The following is a 21,782-nucleotide window of genomic DNA, read 5'->3' as shown; positions in this document are numbered from 1 at the left end:
TCTTAAAAGTTTCTAAAAGTGTCTCCTGACGTTGAGTAGAGCAACTAAGTAAAAACATTGAGACCAATTAAGAAATCACTCCGCGGTAGTGAAGTTTATAACAAGAAGTTCCCTCGATCCAATGAAGCAAAAGTAAGAAGAAACTATAAATAAATAGTAAACTTGCGGGTACAACCACGTGTAAATCTCTTAGGGCGAGTATTGGCTCTGAAAAGAGCCGGTTACTCAGAGCCAACACTCACTCATAAGAGATTTACACATGGTTGTACCCGCATGTTTACTATTTATTTATAGTTTCTTCTCATTTCTCCACACAATGCAAAGCTTCAAACAATACTGAAGCAAAAGTATTAGTCCCTGCTGATTATCTACCTTCCGACCAGATAGTTAGAAGCAGGACAGTTTCCTCGCCTTCCACCTTTAGGACCCTGATTCTTATGTGGATTGAGTTTTCAGTCCCTACCTGATTGCTTGGTTTTTCCCCTTTGGGGTTTTCCTGCCAAACCTATTCATCCTGTTATTAGCTCTAATTGTGCTGTTTATACAACAAAATACAATACAATACAACTAGATATTTGTAAAGCTCAAAGCGCTGAAAAGAGCAAAACCAATGGAACTATAACTGCAACATATTACATCTGATACAAATGAGTTTTGAGAGATTTTTTGAATAATGTGTAATCTAATCAAATGAAAGAACAGTTCTGTAAAAGAAAATGCTGTGTATTTTATTTCAGAGTAAGAAGAACTTACCATTAGGTTATGCCTGCCCCTGGACAGCTCCTCAGCAACCCATCTCAGCGATGCCAACAACGTCCTCCCATCACAGCGGTACTTATCCGATAGTAGGTCCACGCCTGGGATAAGGTACTGCACCTCACAACCCTCTCCGATCTCATACAGAGCGTAGTCCCTGTCCGCAGTAGGGTGGGGCAGGGAGGCGCGGAATAAAGCCTTGAAGAGGAACGCAGACAGGAAGCAGCTCTCCATGCGCAGACCAAGGTCAGAGGTCAAGATGTACCTGCGCAGAGTTGAAGAGAAAACATTTACAGATTGACAGAAATTTATGCCAAGAGTGTAAATTGCAATCGTCACGTCAATACTATTCAGTGCTAAGTTTTGTGCTAAAACAGGCTTTTTGAAATTGAGCCCTGATGCAAAGTATGTGAACAGTGATAAACTATTACGTACTGACTTGTGACAATGACTAGAGCCAGCTATTCAAAACGTTGAGACCAATTAGAACTCATTCAGCGATAGTGAAGTTAATAACGAGAAGTCCCATCGATCCACTAAAGCTAAAGCAGTAGTCCCGGCTAATTTTCTACCTTTTCGCCCAGGTAGTAGTTAAAAAGCAGGACAGTTCTTTTCAGAACTGAGAAGCCTCCCAAATTCAAAAAATCTACTCTGCAGTAGTAGAATATAAAGGAAGACAAGTTCTCTAAATAACACAATCCACAAGTAGACACACAGACGATGTTACCCCAAACTAAATATTTATTACTACTTACTGAGCAATCTTTGACGCCAGCACGGCCCCTAGAAGACAGCCCCACATCCCGCATCGATCCAGCAGCTGATTGCTGATGTCATACTGTGACCTTTGACCTGTCAGCAACTTACGCCATCCATGCAGACTGTCATTGGTATTCAGGATGAGATCCAGAGATTCCGCCCACCATTTAAATGCAGCTCTGTAGATACAAAAACAATCTTTATCCAATATCAACATTACACCATTTTAATGCAGGTCTGTAAGTACAAAAAAATACTGATAAGGTATCAACACTAAATGTCAACAAGTTTCTAAGGAAACCAGTGCACTAGTATAAAACGAAAGAGTAGGTGAATCCGTCTCAAGTGGCTATTGAAACCAATCAGATTCTTTGCAGTGTGATTAAGGACCAAGCTGAAGATGAACAATGTGCAACTACCATGTCTGTCTTTTGGGGAGTCATTTCCTGTGTGCACATTTTGACTCGCCAATGTAGGTGCGTTGCGCATTGTGCAAGGGGGTCTAAATAAAGACAGCAAAAAAAGTAACTCGGCTGTTGTAAAAGCACCTATATTTTAAAATTGTTACTCATATTCTAATAATGAAAATACTAGGAGACGGACAATTTAATTACGGTGATTTTGACACCTTGTTGTTACAATCAATCGAGTATTGTTGTTGCGGTAAGTGATTACAAGTGAAAAGTGCCGATTTCCATTGTTGCAGTAATTCCTATTGACAAGAACCGCTTTTCAAAATTCCCTCTATAAGCTTCACGCTGAATCAGAGGAGAGATCAATCATGTCAATAGGAGTTACTGCAACAATGGAAATGGGCACTTTTTACCTGTATGCACTTACCGCGACAACAATACTCGACCGATTCTAACATACAAGGTGTCAAAATCCCTTTAATAAAATTTTCCGTCTCCTGGTATTATCATTTTTAGATTATGAGTAACAATTTTAAAATTGTAGGTGCTTTTACAACGGCCTAGTTACTTTTTTGGCTGTCTTTATTATTTATGAACCAAATCTGACCTTATATTAGCAGCATGGTAGTATAAGTTTCCTAGTTCATGCATGGCCTGAGCAGCAAGACCTAGCTGCTTCCTTGCTAGTAGCATCTCTGAAAGGGAAAAACAAAAATTATAACCACAAACATGAAAATATGAGGAAAACAACAACCCCTTCATAAAGCTTAAAACCAAAACAAAAAAGATGTATATATGACAGCTTTGTTAACAACTGTTGTGTCTGTGATTTGGGATTGGACAAAGAAAATTAGGCTAGAGCGAAATTTGAACTTGCGACGTCCAGATTACCATTAAGCTATATAGCTCTAATGTAGACAGTCTCTCTGTTTATTACTTGATAATTTCTAAGTAATATTTTTCCTGCCGATGACAAGAGCAAGCATAGTGGAAACGTTAAGACAAATTAAGTACTCACTCTGCGGTAAGTTTACAAAGATCCCTAATTCCGAAAATGTACTCCGCGGTAGTAGAATATAAAGTAAGACAGTTCTCTAAAGAACAAAATCTACCTTGTAACATAACATAACATAACAATTAAAATTTATAAGGCGCTATTCCATCAAGATCATAGCGCACTAGAAAGAAATTAACTTGGAAAAAGGTGCGTTTTAAGGACTTTACGAAAAGCAGATTATGGTATTAGATTCCCTAATGACAGTAGGGAGATTGTTCCAAATCATCGGCCCAGCTACACTGAAAGCCTTTTGACCTACAATTTTGTTTGCGCGGGGAACATTCAAGCGAGTGATGTCACGTGTGGACCGAAGAAATCGTGGAGGAGTGTAATGTGACAGTAAAGTGGTAATATAATGGGGTGCAGCTTAAAGCATTGAAAAACTAGAAGAGCAGTCTTAAAATTGATTCGTTCTCTAATTGGTAGCCAACGAAGTTCCCTAAGTGATGGGGTAATATGTTCTCTCAAGGGTGTGGAACATATTAAACGAGCTGCACTATTTTGTACTCTTTGAACTCTGTCCAATTCACATGAGGTTGCACCAAATAAAAAGATATTGCCATAGTCAATACGAGAGAGGACTAAAGCTCTGACATTATAATGGAGAGTATCCTTATCCAGGTACCGTTTGATTCTCCTGAAGTTAAAGTAGATACACACATGGTGTTACCGCAAACCAAATATATATTGATATATTTCCTTCTCACAATGCTAGTTTTATAATAGAATGAACTAATTACCGATTGTTTTATCATATGATGTGATGACCACTCCAAGCTGTGACTTTGGTAATGCCGAAGTCTGTACCTCGGACATGATCTTAAACTCAGCTTTAGACAGATCAGGAGGAACGGTCATTTGTGGCTGGCCGTCGGTCTCAGAGAAACCAACTCTGCTGTTGAGATTCTGATGGCTCGGTACGGCTGGTGCTATGTTTAAAAAATAAAATTAAAAAATAAACAAGCTGGTATTCAAGGTAAGGTGGTCTGTAGTAGAAGATAAGGGCCACATTTTACAGAGCTGCTTAGGCAGAAAAGGCTGCTTAACAGCGGTCTTTCAAAGGCAGTGGAGACTTTTGGTAATAACTCAAAATAGTTCTTGGCATAAAACCTTACTTGGTAACGAGTAATGGGGGAGCTGTTGATAGTATTAAACACTGTGAGAAATGGCTCCCTCTGAAGTAACAAAGTTTTCAAGAAAGAACTAATTTTCCACAAATTTGATCTCGAGACCTCAGAATTAGATTTCGAGGTATCGAAATCAAGCATCTGAAAGCACACACCTTCGTGTGACAAGGGTGTTTTTTCTTTCATTATTATCTTGCAACTTTGACGACCAGTTGAGCTTAAATATTCACAGGTTTGTTATTTTATGCATGTTGAGATACATCTAGTGAGAAGACTGGTCTTTGAAAATTACCAATAGTGTCCAGTCTCTTGAAGTTGAAATATGCACTCTTTTTCAAACTTCGCTACACTCACAAACTTTGTGGGACCAGGGGCCGATTTCACTAACGTCTATGTTTGCGATCATCGCTAACACACTTGCGATGAGATCGCAAACCTCAAATCCATCGCAATTGCGATGTCGCTAATTCTGCGTTTCACTAAAGTCATCGCAATTGCGATGACGTTAAAAGGGAAATAAAGTTTTTGTACGAGGCTAAAAGTAGTGACCTTTGACATCCCGCGACAAAATCGTGGCATTGTGCAGTTTATATGTAAATCGTTGTCATGTTGGTGCCTACGAACTATTGTGGACGATGTTTAGGCATTCATTTACAAAGGGTTAAAGCATTTACAGGCCTATGTCCTCTATTATAATTTTAGATTTTAATAAACAGTTTTAGTAAATCTGTTGTAATGGTGGGATTGATGAAAATACTGACATATCTGTCTAATAATACTAAGCTTCACACTGTCAATTTGCCAATACATTACACATTTTTTCTAAAAATGATGGTTAAAATAATCGAACCTATATAGTATCTCCTTTTTACCGATATTAAGGGGCTCTTTGCTGCAGTTGCGTCGCTGATAGTTGTCATCGGCAATCTGAGTCTACCAGGTAAAAGACCGCAAGACTAAAATAATGTAGCGCCACTCATTTTACTCTAAATCACGGACAGTCAAAACGTACACCGCTTTAGCTATAAGCACAGAATGGCGCAATGTATCATAAGTTTGCGATGAACTTTTACTTTGCGACCACTAACATGTCATCGCAAGATTGTCATCGCTAAATAAAACTTTGCGACGAGTATATTCATCGTTAAGTTTTAGTGAAATCGTCGGCTAAAAATCCATCGCTAAGTTGCGATGGATTTTAGATTTAGCGATCGATTTCGGCGTTTGCGATGACCAAAACGCGTTAGTGAAATCGACCCCAGCATCAACTTGCAACACTATCTTTATCATGAATCATTTCAGACAAACTGTACACACTGAAGTGCCAAAAGTATAAAGTAACTTAGCCTGGTTTATTTCTCCACTTACCATTTTGTTGTGTGGCTAGGTACAAGACGAGCAGTCTACGGCTATGCTGTAATGCTCTAGCTGTGTAGTTACTGGCACTCAGAGCCTGTTTGAATCCTGCCAGGCTATCGTCAATATCCAGCGGGACGCATACGCGCTTGCCCGCATCTGATGCACCTAAAAATTAACAATAAAATACTTTTCTTAAATTTGCCAAAATTTATCGAGATATTTTAAACCAGCAAAACTAGAACAAACTGATTGAACACGACCTGACCTTATGAAGTCAAAAATTAACACTCCACCAAAAATTACTATTCCACCAAAAATGTTTGTTCTCCCGAAAATACACAAGGATATGTTTCAATACTAAAACACTTTTATTCACAAATACCTGGGACAGTTTATCAATTCTGATTGGTTGAGAGAGTTAGATTTGATAGATGTTTTAAAAATTTGGATCAGGAAAAACAATGTAGGGAGCGCGCTAATTTCATGGTAAAGTGCATATTTGCATACATATTCATGAAACAAGTTTTGAATTCTTACATATTCATGAAACCATATTAGAATGCTTACATATTCATGAAATAAGGTTTAAATTATTCATGGTTTACAGAATCTTCCTATTGTATGAAGCAATCCAAACTCACCTCCATAAACGTCATGTCCTTCAGGATCGATCCGTCCGCCAACATCTATAGCCTTGAGGTTGGTTGGATCGATCTCCACAATCAGTTGCACGTTCATGTAGTTCCTAGCTGTGATGGGTTCACCGCCGAGTTTCTCCGAGGCCAGCTTGAAGTGCGGCTGGACGGGGGGCGGACCTCCGTAGGCCTGCAGACGCGAGATGAGCTTACGCTGGGCTTGTACCAAGAGGGGAGTCACATATTCAGAATAACGCTCTCTGTGGAAATTCAAGACAAATTCACAACAAATTGAAGACAATGTAAATATCAATCTTGTTAGTATTAATCAGAAACGGATGTGCTTTTAACTTGGATTTCTGTTTAGGGCATAAACCTAAAACAAACTCTTTGAAACTTTGGGTTGGATAAAGGACAAATTGACTAGAGCGGAACACGAGTCTGCAACCTCCAGATTAACGTGCCAGCACGATTTATGTAGCCCTATGATGGGGATGACCCTATTTTGTCAATATCTTTGTTTGGGAGTGCCAGTCAGAAGCCATTTGACCAGTAACTGCTGTATAAGCAGGGATAACAACCAAGGGTATGATCTACTTTCGAGTTCATCATCCACTCTTCAACTGTTAGGCCAGATATCGGTGCATCTCACAGCCTTCTCCTTTGCTGCCCCCTGGGCCCAATTTCATGGCTCTGCTTAACGTAAGCAAAGAAGCAGGGAGGTCTGGGCTTACATCAAGCGTATTTCACAGGTTAGCGTACTCCACGTTACTAGGCATTCTATGCTTACACGGCTAGCAAGTAACCAGAGTATTTGCGGTAAGCAGAGCCATGAAATTGGGCCATGGTCTTCAAGGCAGCACTGCTCCTCAAGTTTACATTATTACAGGGGGAAGGTACCGAACACTTTGCTGCATTTTTTCTTATTTGACTTACTGAGAGAGGACATTGAATCTCATGGCAATATCTGCTAGACATTCCCACTGCTGCTCGTAATACAACATCTCTAAGACGCGTAGGACCAGCCGTCTCATCCAGCGTGAATCCATCGTGCTGATGTCATCCAGGGGATTCTCAAACTTCAGACTAGCCCCGCCCTTCTCATCCGAGACAGTCCCCACCCAGCTGTTGACCAAGACAGGTTTCTTTGACTTCTATAATTGAGAGGAAAAAGTCAAGTCAACTATGATATTTTGGTTTGCGATAGCACCATGCGTCTATATGGGATTTGAGGCATTGCATGGTGAGGTATCAATGTATGGTTTGCGGTAATACATGTGTGTATCTACTTGCTGGGTAGATTGCGTTATTTTGAAAACTCATCATGCTTTATGCTCTACTACCGCAAAGTAGATTTGGCAGTTTTAAGCCAAGCACAGTGAAAAATGTAAATCTCAAACAAGCATTTGGACATAAGTGGCTCTTCGTGAACACGGTGACAAAATATGCAAGGGAAGAGATTCTGAATAAAATGAAAAAGACTGAAATTTATTCGTCACGGGAGGTGAATACACTTTAACAAGGGTTTTCCATAACTTTTTTTCACTCGCTGAACTGAAAACAAAAGACGGTTTTTTAAAAGTCAAAAAGTTGAAAGAATCATATTCCTGATGTGCATACCTTCTGTACAGTTTCTGCTTCATTCTGCAGGCACACCATCATATCAAGTAAGCAATCCACAGCGACTAGGAACGGCTTCCACACCACACTCCTCAATGCCTCCACGGAGAGCAGACCATTGGTATGACCGCTAGCGAAGGTATGAAGGAGGGAGGTATGGGCGCAGTTCCACAGGGCACGGCAGGCATTCTGAAGTAGGCTCCAATGGCTGCCACGATGGGCAAGGACCTGAAAAAAAGTTAATTTATATTCAGTATACAGTTGTAACAACTGTTTTGTTATAATATTTCAGGAGGAAACGATGATTACATGAGTGAATTATGTGCTATGAGAGCAGACCATAACACAGTGGCTAAAAAGAACAATAGCGCCGTTTAAACAAAATTCTGCTTCACCATTTCCAACGGCACAACGCAATATTTATTGACCAAGCCAACAGCGAACGAGCTGCCAATTACAGGAAAGGATAATACACAATTAAAAATATTCATTTAGCCTGTATAAAATAATATGTACAGTGTTGTGGCCACGGTGGGCGGTGCCGGGCGGGCCTGCCCAGAACTTAACAATTTTGCCCAGCACTCTGAGCAAAATACACTGCACTACCCAGCACAGATTCCTGAAGGGCCTGAAACACAGACTTATATATGAGCAAGAGGGACTCACCACTGCCTTCTTGAGGTGGTCAAATGTCTTCTTGAGGCTCTCCACAGTGGCTTGGGTTGTAATACCAGCGTAGTCTGCATGATGGTGATGTGCCTTAGCAGCTCTCTCACTATCCATAGAGCGATAGGTCCTCATAGTGTCCGACTCCTTATCATCAGGGGGTAAGGGGACTACAGGAACCGGCTCACCTAAACAATCCAGAATACCACAACTTTTGGGTTTGTGATCTTGGCCCAATTTCGTAGAATAAGGTAACCAGCCAAGCTACCCAGTCACAGTTAGGATGTGTGACTGGTATCCTGCTCTTTTCTGCTTAGCAGAAACTTGTTAAGCAATATTTTCTGCTTAAGCAGCTCTATGAAAGTGGGCCCAGTGTACATTTCCATAAAGCACCTAAGCACAAAAAACTTGCTAAGCACAAAAAAACCTGGCTGAGCATAAACAGGATACCTGCCAACATTCCATTAAGTTTGCGTTGTTGCAACTGGTGCCTCGCTCATATTTTGCTTAGCAAAGACATTTTCTAAGCAGTATTTTCGGCAAAAGAGTTTTTTTTCTAAATTTGGCCCTTTGAGACAAGGGTTCCATATTTTTACCTGACAACACCTGTGATTCACATTACATCCAAAAGTAATAATAATGGTTACAACTGCCTGGCTCTTTGATATAAAGATTCTAACCTTGGATCTAACACAGCTATTTTAGTTTATTGTGACTCATGTTACATACATTTATAGTAAGTAGTGCTTCTAGCCAAATGACCCATAGAATGAGTGCCTTTTGCAGTCCAGATCCCAACCTAAGATTTGACATCACTTGTTGAATGTGACTCATGGTAAAACCACTTGCCCACTGAAGCAAGAACAGCTCTACCTCTATAGGTAGAACACTACACCACTTGCTGCATATGTGTGACTCATGTAACAAGAGCAGCTACCTCTAAAGGAAGTTGATGTACCTTCCAATCTAGGACCTAATACCACTTGCTGAGTAAGTGACTCGCGTTACATCTACTTACCCACTGTAACGAGTGCAGCTACCTCTATAGCTGAAGGTTGCAGCTTATATTCGTCCCCAGCATCCATCTGTTGAAGCTGAACAATGACAGGGTCGTTCATGGATGGTCTGGTCTCATCTTGTCTGGTTGTAGCACGGGAAGGTCCGCCATCCCACCCAACGACGAGGGTACCTGCTGTCTCAAAAGTAAACCACTCGTTGTCTAGGTAGGCAGATCTGGAAATAAATCATCACTCTTTGAGTCATTTTTTTTTTAAATGGAAGGTGTTCTTTGGTTTACATAGAGTTATATATAAGAACTAGAGGGCGCACTGGCCTATACACGCGCCCCGGCATGCGCGCAGGCGGCCATTGTCTAAGTTGAACAAACAGCATCGCGTGAGCGTTCAATAAAAAAACCTCAAATGTGTATTTCATATTCAACGCGCGTACAGAATGGCGCGCTTGTCATCTTGCGGTCCCGCCGCGTTTGTGCAAGCAGCATCACCAGTGCGCCCTCTAGTTCTTATATATAACTCTATGGTTGGTTATCACTTTAGGTAGATTTTTATCACATCATCAAAAGATTGGTTTATTTTCAGGAAACTTTCTGCAGGATCGGGGAGAGTCTGCAATCTTCAGAGCTACAGGATTGGAAGTATTGTTCTGACTTCTGGAAGTTAACTGTATGCCGACCATTGTGTGACCTTTGACCTCACCTGTATATATCACCTGCTGCTGGTCCCATCAGTTTGTCTCTCTTTCCGATTTTGTTCAAGAATTGAGCGAAGTGGCACAATCCTTGCAGAATGTTTAACTGAAAGCATCAAATTATAAAAATTTCTTATATTATAAGACTTTAAGACTAACTTCAAAATTCTGCCTGATTTTGATTGATTCTGTAGCGACTAAACTAAGCCATGAGGCCATGCATTCTGATTTCATCAGGCTTTAAAAAGTTTTGTAGACACATGTGCATTTGGGGTTAAACAAAGACAGTTAAAGGAAGGAACGGGGTGAATGGCTTCTGACTGACACCCATGATCAAAGATAAAGATATTGCCAACAGGGATTCATAGCTCAGTTGGTAGAGCACAGCAGGTGCCCGTTAAGCACAAAATCGACCGTTAAGCAGCTCTATGAAATTGGGCCCAGGGATCTCATGTAAAAGCACATTGATACATAATTTTCAAATGCTCCATATAAGCACTTGTTGTTATTATTATCCCCTGACCTGTGTCCTCCATGGGATCTCATCAGCGCATATCTTCCTCAGTCTCTGCTTCTTCTTCTGGGTGTGGTAGAACTCCGGAAGTATCTGCTCCAACTTCTCAAACGCCTGTCCACAAAAATACCAACAACCACAATCAATAATGAACCAAACAGGGTGCAATCTACCCAACAACCACATGAACAGAGTTATACATAAATAAACTAAAGCACTGGGCAATCTTGGTGGTTAAGTGGTGAGGCATCAGGGCCCAAATTCATGGCTCTGCTTAACGAAAGTGAAGAACCAGCACCTCTGGAACAGGGAATACTGCGCTTACGTCAAGCGTATTTCACAGGTAAAAATTTCATTGCAGCAGGTAGTTGCATTTTTGAGATATCGCTGAAAATCTGGAGCAAATATATGCAAGCAGGAAGAATAATCTTTTATAAGAATACACAATCTGATGAACGTTACTGACAATAATGCTGCTCAGATTCAAATTAGGGGGCACAAAACTGATACATTTTTTACATAATCACATTACTTTGAAATGAAATATTTCTCAAAATGCTTTATTGACCCATTTCACCTGACGTCATCATCAAAAAAATCTTGAATGCGCCATACTGGTGGGCAATTACACTGTACGTTTTTATATATAACTCTATGATGTGCGTTATGCAGTGAAAGTGCGCGTTTTAGGCGATGCGGCATTAATACACATAAACCTAACTTGCCCACCAACATGGTGAGCGCGGATCAGTCGCCGCGTATGACGCGCGTGCAAGGGGTCAATACTGTTGAAAGCTGCTGTACACTTCTACAACCAAAACTTGTTATTGCCTGTAATTTTAGGAGTGATGACAAAACATATACCTTCTCTTCAAGTTTTCATGACAAAAAACACACAAAGGTTCAAAAAGACTTCTCCGTTTCCTTTTCTACAGTTTCTTACCTGAAGTTCCTTCTGCTCTTGTTGAGCCTTAGCAGCATCAGACATCTTCAACTGATTGGATCGAAGATGGACCAGAAGCTGAAATTTCTTCTTCTTTCTCCTGGGACTCTTGAGGTCCGACGGCGACTTGGCCGGCACTTGGAGGGTAGCTGGCTTGTTCTAAAATTATTCACAAATAAAGGTTATAATAAGGGGTCGTTCACAGTTATCAACATTTTCACAAGCGTAATAAAAACCGTACATATTTTCAATACCCCCTCCCCCCACCTTTGTAGTAAAAGTGTACAAAAAATTTTGTTTCCTCAAACTATTATAAATAGAGATACTTGAATATAAATTACATGCAAATCCTATTTATTACAAGCACAGGTATGAGCAACATAAGAACGTTCATCTTAAACAGATATCTAATCCGTACTTTCCTGCATCGGGAGAGGTTGGTAGTATAAAACATTGCGAGAAACGGCTCCCTCTGAAGTAATGTAGTTTTCGAGAAAGAAATAATTCTCCACGAATTTGATTTCGAGACCTCAGATTTAGAAATCGAGATCTCGAAATGAAATCAAGCATCTGAAAGCATACAACTACGTGTGACAACAGTGTTTTTTCCTTTCATTAATATCTCGCAACTTCAACGACCGATTGAGCTCAAATTTTCACAGGTTTGTTATTTTATGCACATGTTTAGATACACCAAGTGAGAAGACTGGTCTTTGACAATTAACAATAGTGTCCAGTGTCTTTAAGAACACAAGTGTAGCAACCAGGACTCCAACCCACACTCTACTAAACAGGAACATGAGAGCTTGAGTCCTGTAAGTTTGATTACCTTGGTGTATTCAATAACGGCAGCGGTGTATTTCTTAGGGTCATCTCCAGCTACCGTTACTCCTCCAGGCTGCTTAGATAAGGTGGCTTTGACTGCTGACAACTGCTCATTACGCCTTCAAGAACAGACAAGAATCAAGTGGGAAAAAGTGCATTAAATAACAACATAGAAAAAGATTTGAGCAGTTTTTTGAAAATATGAATAGTGTGAGCATCCTTGATGTGATTTGGAAGAGTATTCCATTATTTTGGTCAATAGCAGAAGAGTGAGCGATCGGAATTGACACTGCATGGGTTCTGGGCACAATAAACTTAGGGAAGGAAGTAGATGACCTAAGCAGTCTGCATGGTGGTTGCAGCTGTATTAAGTCAGTCAGTAGGATGGCGACTGTTCATGGTGAGCTTTGTACACAAGAAGAAGAAACTTGGAAAATCTGATACGCTGTTGCATGGGGAGCCAGTGAAGAGCAATGAGTTCCAATGTGATAGAGTCATACTTCTTATGCTTGACAATGACGCAAGAAGAGGTGCGTTGGACATTCTGAAGTTTAGTGATTAGATATTATTTTTTTACACCAATCAAAAGGCTGTAGCAGTAGTTTGCAGTCCTACTCCATACCAATAACCTGAATTACTGTAACCATATATATACCTGATAAGCCATAAGACACTATCCTCACACCACTCAATAGCAGTGTCTACAAGTCCTTCACTTAACGCCTTCTGCACAACCTGCACCACAAACTCAAGGAAACGAGCTCGGCGGCGAAACTTCACAACTGCAACACAAAACAAAAATATGCATAAACAATAAAAGTACATTTAATAATAAGTTTGACATTATTAGCGAGTTTGACTTCAAGTTACATTACTATATATACAGGGCTCAAAATAACCCACCACACGCCCATCAATTGGCGTAGTGCACTGTGCAATATTTTTAACAGAAATTTGTTTATGAATGAGAATAAAAGAGTTGTGACTTATTCAGGCGTTTAAAACCTTACACGGTCATGGCAAAAAAATAAAAAACTTGCTTGTCTGTTTGAAATGGCCAACTGAGACCTCGTCGCAGGGTCGCGGCCATTCGATAAAGGAACTTGCCTTTGGGCTTGACCAATTAAATCACGGCCACGAAAATATTTATAACTAGACTACCTTCTTTGTAGGCATATCTACTCGGCAGAGCAGCAATGAAAGCATGTAGGATATTAGGATCCTCAGACCCTGTCAGTTCGTCGGCGTTGTGAGCTAGAAAGAAATCAAGAAATCAACATTACAACTAGGTAGGATTTAAAACTTTAGATGTTGAAGATACAATAAAGTAAGGTTTGCGGAGACACCATGCAATACATCTTTATGAGTCTAACAACTCAACGTTCTGATTTGTATGCTCTGATCGTCTTCAGGAGAATGCTGGACTCTGTTGCTGTAAGCTGAATCAAAATCCCCATCAGAAATCCTCTAAATCCCTCTAAAGAGACCAGCATCTGAAATACTCTTCAGTCTCCTGATGATGACTAGAGCAGGCTAGTCCAAATGTTGAGACCAATTTAGAACTCACTCAGCTGCAGTGAAGTTCATAACGAGAAGTCCCCTCAATCCACTATTAAAGCGAAAGTAGTAGCCGGGCCAATTTCCTACCTTCCGCCCAGGTAGTAGGTAATAAGCAGAACAGTTCTTTTCAGATTAAACTAGGGTAACAAATCTACTCTGTGGCAGTAGAATAAATAGCAAGACAAGTTCTCGAAGAACAAATCTATACAGCAAAATTGGTATACACAAATGGTGTTACTGCAAACTGATACACAGCAAAATTGGTATACACAAATGGTGTCCACAAACTGAATATATACATTGATACCTCTCCATGCAATGTCTCAAAACCCATACATGATAAGTATTTAAGAAATGAGAGGTTCTTGAGCATACATACCTAGTTTAGACAGCTTGAGCATGTGTGCTTCAAGGGCTCTCAGCTCTTCATTCTTAGGTCCCTCTACGTTATAGATGGTCTGGCCGAAGCGTCGAGGGCGTTTCTTCTTAACTGCTTGCGCGCCGCCCTGGCCGGCGCCTCCGTCTACATCCTCAATGAAATCAATTGCTTCTGCTTTGCCTTTCTGCTCAGATTCCTAGGATAGAAACATACTACAAGAGTCAATGTCTGAAGGCAACGCATGTTTTATTCTTTAGGATTTCAACTTGACTTCAAACTTGCCTTTATACACTTAAAGACAGTGGACACTATTGGTAATTGTCAAAGACTAGTCTTCACAGTTAATGTATCTCAAAATACGTTTAACATAACAAACCTGTGAAAATTTGAGCTTAATCGGTCGTCGAATTTGCGAGATAACAATGAAAGAAAAAATACACTTGTCACACAAAGTTGTGTGCTTTCTGATGCTTGATTTCGAGACCTCAAATTCTAAACTTGAGGTCTCGAAATCAAATTCGTGGAAAATCACTTCTTTCTCGAAAACTACGTCACTTCAGAGGGAGCTGTTTCTCACAATGTTTAATACCATCAACCTCTCCCCATTACTTGTAATCAAGTAAGGTTTGATGGTGATGATTATTTTGAGTAATTACCAATAGTGTCCACTGCCTTTAAGGCTGATGTTGTAAGCTTTGCATGGTGTGAAGGATAAAAATAAACTATAAATAATAGTAAACTTGCAGGTACAACCACATAATATTTTTCATTTGAGGGAGTGTTGGCTCTGAAAAGAGTGGGTTTGGCCTTGGCGTTTTGATCCAAGAGATATGAAACTTGACAGAATAAACTTCAATTTTGCAGAAGAAACACAAGACTCTATCTTAAAGCCATTGAACACTTTCAGTACAGAAAAAAAAATTTAAGTTCACAGGTTTACAAATAAATAATGGTGAAAGACTTCTCGAGAAATGTTATTCCATGAAATGCTTTACTTTTTGAGAAAACATTAAAACAATATCAATTCTCGATATCGAGAATTACAGATTTATTTTAAACACATGTCATGACACGGTGAATCGTGCGCAAACAAGGGTGTGTTTTCCCGTTATTTTCTCCCGACTCCGATGACCGCTTGAACCTAAACTTTCACAGGTTTGTTATTTTATATAGAAGTTGTCATACACGAAGTGTGGGCCTTGGACATTACTGTTTACCGAAAGTGTCCAATGGCTATAAGGATTGCTTTCCATAGACTTGACAAATAGTTTTAAAGTCCTAATGAAAACTCTGGTATACAAGAATCTTTGTGTAACAACTTCTCACCTTCTCAATAGCCAGCATCTTCTTTCCCGTCTCAGTGATGTAATTAGCCAGTGATTTCTGCTTCCAGACCCTTAGTACCTTCGCCATGTGGTAAGTAATAACAGCTATCATGTGATGGAGACTATCGGAGATGGATTGCTGACGACGATGGCGGAGGCTAGCTGGCATCTCTAAGAGGATGGCGTAGCAGCGAGTCAGAACCTGAGAAGAGAAAACAGTTAAGTCAACTCTGAGAAAAATAGTCATATTGGCATTTTAGGACACCAAGTTTTTATTCAGATAGACCGTATGTATGTCCTAATCCCCATGTTTGGCAGCAAAGGATTCCGGTTGAAAACCGAGTCTTAGTAACACCGGCAATCACAGAGTTATTAATTCCTAAACACATACATCACTTTATCAAAACACAAAAACAAGACGAGTGTGTAGAGACAAACCAATGCATACTACACTTTATAAAAAGGATAGGCAAAGTCTCAATACGCATGTTGGTAACTATGTTAGCGCTATGGTTACTTACAAAAACTTATGCACATTCGGTCGTGAAACATAGAAGCTTTTAACATATTAAGAACTTGTACAAAAACCAACTTACAAAACTTGATTTTTAACCCACACAATAGGGCCTAAATTTCATAAAGCTGTTAACGGTTAAGCAGAAAATACTGCCTAGCAAATTTTGTTGCTAAGCAAAAATTGAGATGGGCACCCGCCACAACAATGCAAACTTAGTTTAATTTGGGCTGGTAACCTGTTTCTGCTAAGCAATACTAGTCTGTGCTTAGCAAGTTTTTGTGCTTATAGGCTTTTGGGCCCTGTTCATGGCACGGTAAACGACAACTGCTTCTACACTTACCTGCACAACTGGAGTAGATGGGATCTTGTAGTGTATAATAGGAGCCAACAATCCATAGCACTGCACTACGGCTTGTAGGGCCAGGTTGGACTCATTTAGCCATCCAGCTAGCTCCATTGCAACTAGCATACGCTCACACTCTGCTAACCGCTGTAACTGTGATTAGTAATCAAAAGAGAAGTGCTTAAATAATAATAATAATTACAACATTTATAGAGCGCTAAATACGGATGTTTCTAAGCGCTATAACCAGACTGACAAAACAGATGGGTTTTAAGTTAAGATTTGAAAGTGCCCAATAAAGGAAGCTGCTTGAATGTGGGTGGGTAGCTTGTTCCAAAGTGTTGGAGCTATGACTGAAAAGGCCCGATCGCCATAGCGTGTTATGGTGCGGGGTCCCGGGCTTAGAGACACTGTACACTAGTGGTAACTACTTAAACTAATTGTTAGCATAAAAACTTACTTGGTAACAAGCAATGGAAAGCTGTTGATAGTATGAAACATTTAGCCTTCGAGAAAGACTCTGCTAGGGTCGAAACGTCAGGCCATTAACTAATTTTTGCAGTATAAAATATTGTGACAAACAGCTCCCTCTGAAGTACTGTAGTCTTTTAGAAAGAGGTAATTTCTCACTCAAATATTTAAAGACTTTTAGCCTGAAAACTTTTTTAGGCATCTGAAAGCACACAAATTTGTGTAACAAGGTATTTTTTTTCTTTTCATTATTCTCTTGCAACTGCCATGACCAATCGAGTCCACATTTTCACAGACGTATATGGCAAATGGTTTATCTGCAAAAGTTGAATAGCGAGTTCTTGGAACAAGAAAAAGGGAGTAAGAGGTAGGCGCACAAAGATGTCTTTGTTGAGATTTCAATTTGAGCATGTCCATGATATATTCAGGAGCTTCTTTAAAAGCTTCTTCTTCCACATCTAAAATGTGATGATTTGATCAATGCCTCTTTATTTGAATCTGAGAAACAGCTCGGTGCTTCTCGCCAAGTAAGTTTTTACATCCAGTAATCATTTTACATCCAAAAATATCTTTACTATTGTGTTACCATGACAGGACAAAACTAATGACTTGCTAACCTGTCCTTTTGAGTAGGGCCCTTGATCACAGAGTTTATCACAGTAAATCTGTCCTTCCCTGACGCTCACATCTACGTTGATGAAGATACTGGTCAGAAACATTCGTAGGACCACCGGGGAAGCAACGCCACAGGTCTTGACATTCAGTCTGGGTAAAAAGAAACAAATCCATACCATTTCAAAAAACAAAAACATAATTTCAACTAAATAGTATAGATCTAATAATAATAACTAGTTTTTTACAAACAGCTTTCATAACAACTGACCTAGGAAAGAATTATTTCTTCAAAACAAGCAATTAAAATCCTGGACCTTGTCTTTATGGAACAGGTGCCACATGAATGGCATTATTTGTCAGAAACTGTATGCTTCATAAGTGCTGTTTATTGTTGGTTACTTTTAGACATTGTAATAGAAACTTACAATTTCCTTTTACAGGTTTAGTTGTTGTTTGTTTGTTTAGATGATCTTCCCGTCAAGGGAACTCAGCAAACTCCCAAAAGGGGTTATAAACACCAAGCAGGTAACAGCCAATCACTCTCATACAAACATCGGTTTAACGTCTATGATTATGAATTGCACCAATAAAGGGACTGTGATTCAGTAACTAAGACAACAATACTTACTCGAGCCATTGTGAAATTAGCGGTTAGCTTGGTAGGATTTGAACCCACAACCTTGTTATTGCAAGTCCTGTGGTCTGACCACTTGACCGTGGTGCCTTTTACCAAGGAGACAACGCCTTGGTGCCCTTGCTCTTTCAAAACGAAGCATCAGGAAGGGTTGGACTTACTTTCTGAGAGTAAGACGGAAGTCTTCTCTTGCGGTCTTCAGCTCAATATCAGATTCAGGAGGTGGTACTGGAGCTACAAAGTGATCCCATAGTACTCTACTTGCAGTCAGACCTATAGGGTAGCATCCCACTTGATATGCAGCCTGTTAACAACAAAAAAGATTATATCAATCAGAAGACATTTATATAGCACTAAAATAAAAATAAAAATTCAAAGGTGCTCAAGACAGTTACATGAAATTAATAACAATACACTTGTTGACAAATTATTTGAGCAGTTTCTTGAAAATATGAATAGTCTGAGCATCCTTGATGTGATTTGGAAGAGTGTTCCAAGGGAACCACAAGGGAAACTGACTGGGCAAATTTTCAAATGATTTTGGGTTGAACAACGAAAATTTGACTACAGGGGGACTTGAACCAACGACCTCCGGTTTAAAGTGCTGGTGCTCCACCAGCTGAGCTGAACAAGTTTTTCAACAACAAAAAGTGAAAATCACAAAGCAATGTTTTCAGGAGAGTCGTGTATTCTGTTGAACATGCTAAAATAATTTTCATCTCACTGAGATGAACATTATTTTTGTGAAATTGTTTTACTCATTTCTCAAAAATTACAGCAAGTAATATTTTAAGCTTTCCACTATCATCATCTTCAAACCGTGTAAGTTTAATGTAAGTCTGTGGACTTTTTTGTTTTGTGTCGTACAAAAAGTATCCAAAACCTGTAATGACTCAGTAGCACCTACCTGACTAAGGAATGCCCATGTCATTAGTATTGGAAGGGGGTGGGATGCCAGGATAGACTTAGTCGTATCTCCGATGCTATCACCAATCAGGGTTCCATTGGCTGTGTAGGCAGCTACAGCAAAGACGTATTTCTCATTGGTCTGGAGACCAGAGACATGAAGCTCGCAATCGTACGCCGGAACCTAGAAGTAAAATACCAACACATCATAAGCCAATTAAGGTGTAATTTGATAAATGAATGAAATGAGTACAACTTTTCTCAGTGAATCTTAGACTGGTCCCCTGTCTTCATCCGCAAGGATAAAATCAGACACTGGCCTTACAGGGCTAATGATTTCAATGGATACAATGATTTCATTGGATAAACGTGCTGTGATGTGTGCTTTCCATATTCGTGTTATGATTGGTCCGAGGTAATGTAGTGAGCATGGACTTCAGACCGTCTACATGCAGCGTAAGTGTGCATACTGTTGTGTACATCATGTAGTATTGTTTTATTCACGTGTGAAAAGACTGTGAATCTTTGTGTCAAATTAATTGAAGGTCAAAGGTAGATTTGTAAGGACCTGTTCAGGCTAGTATCTGCCGTTAATAATTCACTGTACTCATTTAATATTTTATTCTACCATGCATCAACAGGTCACTATAGCGACCGGATTGTGTATATACCAATTACGGATTATTCTTCCTGCGTGGAAGGTATGCTTTGCCTTGAACACTTTTAGTTTTTTTACTTTTATATACCACTACAACTCATCCGAGAGATTAAATCACCATGAACCTCACTTGATAGATAAAACAGTCTTACCTCTTCACCAGTGCCAGGTAAGAAGTAGTCATTCAACCTGACCTTAACGTTGCTACCACTAGCAAGTCTGCCAAACAACCTGTACCACGCCACCTAGATTATAACCACAAGACAATCAAACATTTATAGAGTAGAAATATAAGACTGTGTCCGAAATGGCGGCTGCAGCTACGGCAAGAGATCTAGAGCTGCCAACATTTGCATCTTGCAATAAAGGAGACTTTGTACAACAATTAGGGAGATATTTAGAATTACATTCACATGATAGGGCCAAAGTTTCAGGGACGTTTTCGAATTTGTTCATCGGAACATGGAAAGTTTGGTTTATTTTCAGGGAACCTTCTACAGAATCAGGAGTTGGCAGCTCTGCTAGATTCTCAGGTCATCATGCCCTGAAGTGTGGAGTAAGGAGGCGTCCTTAACAACACCCTCAGCAACAGTCCAATTCTGTGCTTACGATCACAATTCCCCACTTACGTGCAAGCACTGAATTTCTGCGCTAGCCTTGTAAGTGTAGAATGCCTGGTAACGCTGAGTACGCATGCGCAGAAGCCAAAATTACCCGCTTACCTGTGAAATATGCTTGCCGTAAGCACAGAATTTCTGCTTCCATAAGCGCCAATTCCTTGCTTACGGTAAGCAGAGCCATGAAATTGGGCCAGGCAGGGACTGAAAACTCAATCCACATAGTGCCCCCGACATGATTAGACCCAGGGTCTTTAAGGTGGAAGGTGAGTAACCTGTACACCAAACCGTTCTTAGAGAAGTTCTGAACATACCTTTTGTTTTGGTTTGAAAGGTCCTGGTCTGAACACCATGGTAGTGTCTGTGCGGCTGAGGAGCAAGGGAGCTGGTGGGACGCCTGACTCACGGACACTGGTTGACTGGCCCTGCTTCTGGGGAGCATTGTTACTGAACAGTTTGAACTCCTGGTCTTGAGCTTTGGTCACCTGACTAATAGCGTCCTGATGATAAAGAATAATTGGGTTAGAATAAAAGAGTTGTAACAAGGTCTTACCCTTGGAAGGAAAGCCTGGAATTTCATTTTTGAGAGGGTAAGACCATTTTCATTTTGCAAGAGGCACTTCAATTGGAAGAGTCAATAGGAAACTTTTGAAAGGGGCACCAAGGCCAAGATCAGGGCCCAATTTCATAAAGCCCGTAAGCACAAAAACTTATCTAACAGAAACAAAAATATCACAAAGTTTGCATTGTTTTGGCTGGTGCCCCAATCAATTTTTGCTTAGCAAAGAAATTTGTCAAGCAGTATTTTGGACCTGAATTATGTGGACGAAGAAAACAAAAAATAACAAACCTGTAAATATTCTCCCTGTGCTTGAGTCGGGGTGCCAGACTTGGTCATGGATAAAGCCCTCTGCATGAGGAACAGAGCTTTAGAGACCATGTTCTTACCACAGCTAGAGAGAAGCTCTTCATGGGTGTCGATGTGGACGATGTGCCCATCACCTCGCTGAATCTAAACGTTCAAATCAAAGAGAGAAAAAATGTTCAGGAAAAAAGATGATTTTAGAATCATCAAACTATGTGTCACAATCACATTTAATTCTATCCTAAACCATGTCAGCTCCCTGGGGAGTAATACAGTATGTGCAACAAATTTGCGCTACTGAGCTAAATTAATTACAAGAACCATCTTTGCCCTCACAGATACACATTTACCCCGGGGTGGAGAGAAGTTATGGCAATTATAGTAAAGTGTGTAGCTCAGGGACACAAATGTCATAACCAGAACTCAAACCCACACTCTGCTGAACAAAGACACCAGAGCTTGAGTTCAGGGCTCTTATCTGCTCAGACACGACACCCCGGGAAACTGATTT

The 21,782-nt window shown here is 40.1% G+C and overlaps 1 protein-coding gene across 1 annotated transcript in view; it reads right to left on the bottom strand.

Moving 5' to 3' along the window:
* LOC117306840 (cilia- and flagella-associated protein 54-like) overlaps positions 1-21,782 on the bottom strand; it is a 57,694-nt gene that overhangs the window by 15,907 nt on the left and 20,005 nt on the right. The window contains exons 18-42 of the mRNA XM_033791383.1: positions 21,257-21,418; positions 20,721-20,906; positions 19,942-20,034; positions 19,133-19,315; positions 18,387-18,529; positions 17,594-17,741; positions 16,503-16,658; positions 15,647-15,847; positions 14,321-14,516; positions 13,543-13,635; positions 13,037-13,163; positions 12,386-12,500; positions 11,557-11,715; positions 10,623-10,727; positions 10,108-10,205; positions 9,411-9,625; positions 8,393-8,580; positions 7,727-7,954; positions 7,043-7,260; positions 6,113-6,366; positions 5,481-5,636; positions 3,726-3,914; positions 2,536-2,623; positions 1,512-1,694; positions 754-1,021 (exon numbers count right to left, since the gene is read on the bottom strand). Of these exons, the coding sequence (XP_033647274.1) occupies positions 754-1,021; positions 1,512-1,694; positions 2,536-2,623; positions 3,726-3,914; positions 5,481-5,636; positions 6,113-6,366; positions 7,043-7,260; positions 7,727-7,954; positions 8,393-8,580; positions 9,411-9,625; positions 10,108-10,205; positions 10,623-10,727; positions 11,557-11,715; positions 12,386-12,500; positions 13,037-13,163; positions 13,543-13,635; positions 14,321-14,516; positions 15,647-15,847; positions 16,503-16,658; positions 17,594-17,741; positions 18,387-18,529; positions 19,133-19,315; positions 19,942-20,034; positions 20,721-20,906; positions 21,257-21,418 (4,152 nt within the window). The remainder of the gene's footprint in view (positions 1-753; positions 1,022-1,511; positions 1,695-2,535; positions 2,624-3,725; positions 3,915-5,480; positions 5,637-6,112; positions 6,367-7,042; positions 7,261-7,726; positions 7,955-8,392; positions 8,581-9,410; positions 9,626-10,107; positions 10,206-10,622; positions 10,728-11,556; positions 11,716-12,385; positions 12,501-13,036; positions 13,164-13,542; positions 13,636-14,320; positions 14,517-15,646; positions 15,848-16,502; positions 16,659-17,593; positions 17,742-18,386; positions 18,530-19,132; positions 19,316-19,941; positions 20,035-20,720; positions 20,907-21,256; positions 21,419-21,782) is intronic.

Source organism: Asterias rubens, chromosome 2, assembly GCF_902459465.1.
Source record: "Asterias rubens chromosome 2, eAstRub1.3, whole genome shotgun sequence".
Classification (NCBI taxonomy): domain Eukaryota; kingdom Metazoa; phylum Echinodermata; class Asteroidea; order Forcipulatida; family Asteriidae; genus Asterias; species Asterias rubens.
This window is presented reverse-complemented; position numbering and strand designations above follow the sequence as displayed.